A 5,224-nucleotide genomic window follows, 5' to 3' on the forward strand; every position below is an offset into this window, starting at 1 on the left:
AATGTTTGTTATAATCATGTCTTGTGATTATTTGACAGGAGTTTTACTTTTAAACTGTAAGTGTATTTTATTTAGTTATAATGTAAATACAATACAAATTAAACCAAGATTTATAATAATTATCATTTTGATCCATACATTGGTAATATCTGACTGGACCTCATGTCTCTTTATGTTCAACAAATTGGGCCCTGATGTCAAAAAGGTTCAGAACCCCTGGTTTATGGAACATTAATAAAAAATTAAAACAGGCAGGGATTTATTTAAAAAAGACAATAAAACATGAGAATAAAAACAAAATGTTAAAAAATTGCTACAGAAACTTTAGGAGAGGGCGTAGGAGGAGTGGCCCCCCTCGTGGACCCGGCAGAACTCCTGACCCGGGACAGCCCTCTTCTTGCAGGCTTTCCCGGTTTTCGTGGTTCCGTTGCAGAGCTGGCGCCCCGACACAGAGCTGCTGCAGGGAACATGAAGAACCTGAAGCTCTCCGTTTAAAAAGAGATGTATTTATAAAAACATAAAGGTCTGGACCTGTTGGTGAGCAGAGACGGGGCGGGACTCGCGCTCCTCCAGTCGGACCTGAAGTCGGTCCAGTTCTCCGCATCAGAACCAGCTCCCAGGTTCTTCAGGGGGGTGTCGTCCATCAGAGCCTGGACATAAATCTGAGTCAAAGTCCTGGTTTGTTTAAATCAAACCTCAGTCTGGATCATCTCACCCCTGAGAGGACGCACTGAGGGGTCAGTCTGGACCTGGACCTGGCCTCTGGAGACACCATCGACAGGCTGAGGTCACCTGGACCAGAGACAGACAGTTAGTGAGTCCATTAAATCAGGGGTTCTGAACCTTTTTCACCTCAGGGTCCAATTTATTGAACATAAAGTGACACGAGGCCCAGTCAGACATTACCAATGTATGGATCAAAATGATAATTATTATAAATCTTGGTTTAATTTTTATTGTATTTATATTATAACTAAACTATCATAACTAACATAACTAAATTAAATACATTTACAGTTTAAAAGTAAAACTCCTGTCAAATAACCATAAAACATGATTATGACAAACATTTTTATATTATAACCTGRCCATAACTATTATTTGAACAAATACAAAGGTCAGTCAACAGACCACTCAGGCTTATCAACACAAAAATATATCTATACATTTTAACATAAACAACAACAAACAGACAATTCAAAAAATAAAATTGTGGGCATAAAATAGATCAATTAAAAATATTTAAATGTTTCAAATAAAAAAACCTGTAAAAATAAATTTGATAAAGTCCAAATGAAAATAAAGTATTTTTAAACTTTTGCAACCAGAAGCTGCTCTTCATATTAGTGACAAACTTTGGTGTTTTTTGATGAGTTACTTTCATTTTTGCTTCTACTTTTCATTTAAAATAAATTTCCATTCTCTGCAGGTTTCTAAGGTTCTTCTTCTACATATTAAAAAAGTTGTTAAACATCTGAGTGGTGCACTACTGCTACTAGTGGTGAGAAAGTGTATTGCACCTTTTTCAAAATCAATGTGYTCCCACGGCCCAAAGTTAAAAACTGTTGTTCTTCTGAGGCCCTCAAGGTGGCGCTCGTGGCCCACAGGTTAAGAATCTCTGCATTAAAGGATTTATTCATAAAAACCACCAGTTCCACCTGGTAAAAACTGGTCCTGGTCCAACAGCTGGTCTGGATCCACGTCGTACTTCAGGTCCCTGAGAGKCAGAAGAGCAGAGACGGTTTTAGAGAAAACACGAGTTCTTTGAACTGAACGGTTAAAGCCCTGTCACACTACACAACTTAGTTTTATATTTAACTTGCTAATAAAATTATAGTTTTGATCAGTTTATCACAGTTTGTAGAAATTAATCAAATCAAAAATACTTTGATCCCAGGGAGAAATTCGCTCACGCTTCACATATTTTTGCTACTTTTTCCTCTGATTATTCACTTATTTCTCCGTCAGCTAAAGTCAGCTGTTCAGAGGTTTGCTAATAAAACTTTTCAGCCGACGTCCCAGCCGTCTCACCTCTGCGGTGTGGAAGACTGAGGATACGAGTTTCCCGATGACGTCACGTCTTTCTGCGGCTCCGCGACGTTCGACGGGTACAGCGCGAGGAGCGAGGCAGCCGGACTTCGGCTGCTCTGAAAGCAGGCCCACAGCTGATTCAGGAACCAGTGAGCTGCAGAGAAAACGTGATGAAGACGCTCAGATATTTCTGAATTTGTTCGGTAGCCGGCGGTCCGCACCCAGAGACGCGGCGAGCAGCAGCAGGCTCAGCCCGGTCAGGTCCAGCGCCGGCTGCTGGTTGACTTCGGCCGCTGCGTTCAGCGGAACCACGAGCAGCAGCAGAGCTCGGGAGAACCACGAGCAGCGCAGGAACGTCAGGAGGACCGCCCCCAACAGGAAGTACGCCGCGTGTGCCACGCAGGACCACATGGCTGTCAGACTCAAACCTGGAAGCGTCAGAAACATCTTTAGCTGATGTATCAGCAGCTAAAATGCAGCCACAAGAACCGGACTCGTCCTCTGACCCGCCCAGCCGAGGTAGCCCTGGATGGCGTGCAGCCGCTCCTCGATGGCGCCCTGCATGTGGTCGAGCAGCTGCAGCATGAAGCCCAGCGTGCCGTTCATGCGGTCCAGCTTGTCCATCAGGTCTGTGTAGTACTGGGAGGTCTGGTCCTGGTACTGCAGGAACTCCGACATGCTCTGGTCTGTTCGGCCAGCAGAAGACACACGTTCACGTCAGCTCGTTTGTTTTAATTTAAGGATGAGAGGAGAAACCTGGTGGTTTACCAATTCTCTGGTAGATGTCCTGAGCTTGTTGTCGGACGTCTGCGAGGTCCTCCACGATCWCCTTGTGTCCGTCCTGTACCTCCGAGCTCTGGACCTGCAGGGCTTCGCTCACGTTCTCTGGATCCAAGAGGAAATTTGTTGTTTAGGAACTGCCTTGAGAAAAATCAGAGTGGATATAAAGCTCAAGAAGTCGATTTTTTTTCAGTTTCATTTGAAAAAAAAAAAAAAGAACTAGGATAGTTCCTGAAGAAACTATGAAAGGGCTCATCACGTGACGTCCAATTTAAAGATTTGAATTTACCGTTTGTTGGAGATCACTGATACCATCCCAAGTGTCTAAAAATGGTCAATTAGTTATGGTTAATTTAGCATTTTAGCAATGGCAGCCATTTTTCATTTTTCATTTGGCTTCAGTATGTGATGGAGACCCCACAAAAGTTTAGCTAAAAAAGATTGCGGTATTGCCGTTCCAAATTAGCTCTGGCAGCCAAACTGAATTATTATTTAGCATTCAGGATTGGTCAAAGCTTGTTTATGCCTGTTACTGTAAGTTAAAATGGCTGATATAGAGCTTATTTTCCTTTTTTTTTTTTAATTTAGCATTAGCGTTTAGCATTTAGCTTAGACTTGTGATTAGCATTCAAAATGTTGAATTGGCGAGAGACAASAGATTGGTTCTTATTCATGGAAATTTTAAAATTTTTACTGCACTTTATCTCAAAGATATGATGAATTAAAAAAAATCATTGTTTAACTTCTGAACGTGACAGAAATTTAACATTGAAAACAGAACAGGAAGTGGTTCTTCCCTGACTTCTGACGCACTTTGAGAGAAAACTGTTAGAAGAAACAGAAACATTGGCTGAAAGAAAACAAAAATGTCTACGTTTTAATTTAAAATTTGTCTGTACATCATAAAAATTGTGGCTGTAGAAAGAAATATTTTAAAAGCCAAACAGCTCTCAGTCTAGATCACATGACTCCGTGTGGCAGCTGGGCTCAGTGTATTCCTATGAGGTTATTTACATTTATGTCGCCATAGTAACCTGAAACGCCACTAAAAGTAAAAGCACCTCTCCCACCGCCGAGCTGGTCGTTTGTACAGGTGTATTATTGTACGACTATAATAATAAAGATATAGGATATAATAGGAGCTGCCATTCAAACGAATGGAGGCAGACTGCTCTCATCGTTTGACCAGGCGAGCCCTCATGAAAGCTTTTACCCATTTTCTTGGTGATGCTCTGAATCAGCTGAGCGACCAGCTCCTGGCCCGAGGCGATCAGGGCCTTCTCCTGACTCAGACGCTCCAGGTTGCTCCTCAGGGAACCCTCCATCTGCTCCTGGCCTCGGTGCAGCGCCCCCTGCTGGGCCCGCAGGGCGCCGTGACCCTCCAGCAGCTTGTCCAGAGACGCCGCCGTCAGCTCCTTCAGCTCCAGCTGGCCCTCCTGTTCCCAGGAACGACCCCGTCAGCGGGCCTGCAGGAGCGCGCACAAAACAGCCGAAGGACCCGGAGGAGCCGGCTCTTACCTGCAGGTCCTTCATGGCATCCAGCTGGCTGCTGGCCGTGGAGATCAGAGCGTTGACCGTCAGCTCCGCTCGGCGCCGGAACAGCTGCTGGCGCGTGGCGTAGCACACGGAGCGCGCTCGGTTGCTCACGATGTGGTACGCGTTCCACGTGTCTGGATCCATGTCCGACGTGCACTCCCTGATGGTCTGACAGGAGCTCAGCGTTACGTCTGGTCAGGGTTTTTATTTTAAATCACAGTTTCAAGTTCTTACCATCTCCTCTGAGCAGGGAAACGTGCGCCGGCCCTCGGTCTGCGCCTGGCAGTTAAACAGCTCCACTCCCAGCTTGGCCAGGGACTCCTCAGACAGACTCTCGCAGCTGGACTTTAGTCGGGCGATCACCTGCGCAATCAGCCGAAGACTTTATTTGAATTATTCCTGAGGTTTTCCTTTCGGCTCCTCATCATAACTTTTTATCCCATTATTGATTCCTGAACATCTTTTAGACAAACTACTTAAGAACTTCAGCTACTTCAAAAAAATTTTAGCTACGTCAAACATTTAGGTATCAAAATGTTTAGCTTGTTTAGTCAGGAGTTTTGTGTTTTATAACTTCTACATTATTTTAAAAAAACAAGACATTTTATTTTAAAATTTCAGCTTTTTTTAACTTCACTTTTAGCATGCAGCTGCTGTTTCGCTAAATTTAGCTTTTAGCTGCCATTGCACAGTTTAGCTCGTCGCCGCCGTTTTGCACCGTTTAGCTCACCGCCGCCGTTTTGCACAGCGTAGCTCGTAGCCGCCGTTTTGCACAGCGTAGCTCGTAGCCGCCATTTTGCACAGCGTAGCTCACCGCCGCCGTTTTGCACAGCGTAGCTCACCGCCGCCGTTTTGCACAGCTTAGCTCGTCGCTGCC

At 44.5% G+C, this 5,224-nt stretch overlaps 1 protein-coding gene across 2 annotated transcripts in view; it reads right to left on the reverse strand.

Moving 5' to 3' along the window:
- Nucleotides 1–242: 242 nt before the first annotated feature.
- The window catches only part of bmb (brambleberry), a gene marked incomplete at its 5' end in the record, with an annotated part of 5,979 nt that continues 997 nt past the window's right edge, over nt 243–5,224 (reverse strand). Inside the window, 11 exon segments of one of the 2 annotated variants that reach the window (XM_014017909.1) lie at nt 243–454; nt 532–650; nt 716–792; nt 1,659–1,717; nt 2,032–2,185; nt 2,253–2,459; nt 2,538–2,717; nt 2,800–2,916; nt 4,025–4,247; nt 4,330–4,515; nt 4,582–4,710. In XM_014017909.1, coding sequence (XP_013873363.1) covers nt 325–454; nt 532–650; nt 716–792; nt 1,659–1,717; nt 2,032–2,185; nt 2,253–2,459; nt 2,538–2,717; nt 2,800–2,916; nt 4,025–4,247; nt 4,330–4,515; nt 4,582–4,710 — 1,581 coding nt within the window. 2 annotated transcript variants of the gene reach the window in all.

The sequence above is a fragment of the Austrofundulus limnaeus genome, unplaced genomic scaffold (assembly GCF_001266775.1).
Source record: "Austrofundulus limnaeus strain Quisiro unplaced genomic scaffold, Austrofundulus_limnaeus-1.0 Scaffold179, whole genome shotgun sequence".
Lineage (NCBI taxonomy): Eukaryota > Metazoa > Chordata > Actinopteri > Cyprinodontiformes > Rivulidae > Austrofundulus > Austrofundulus limnaeus.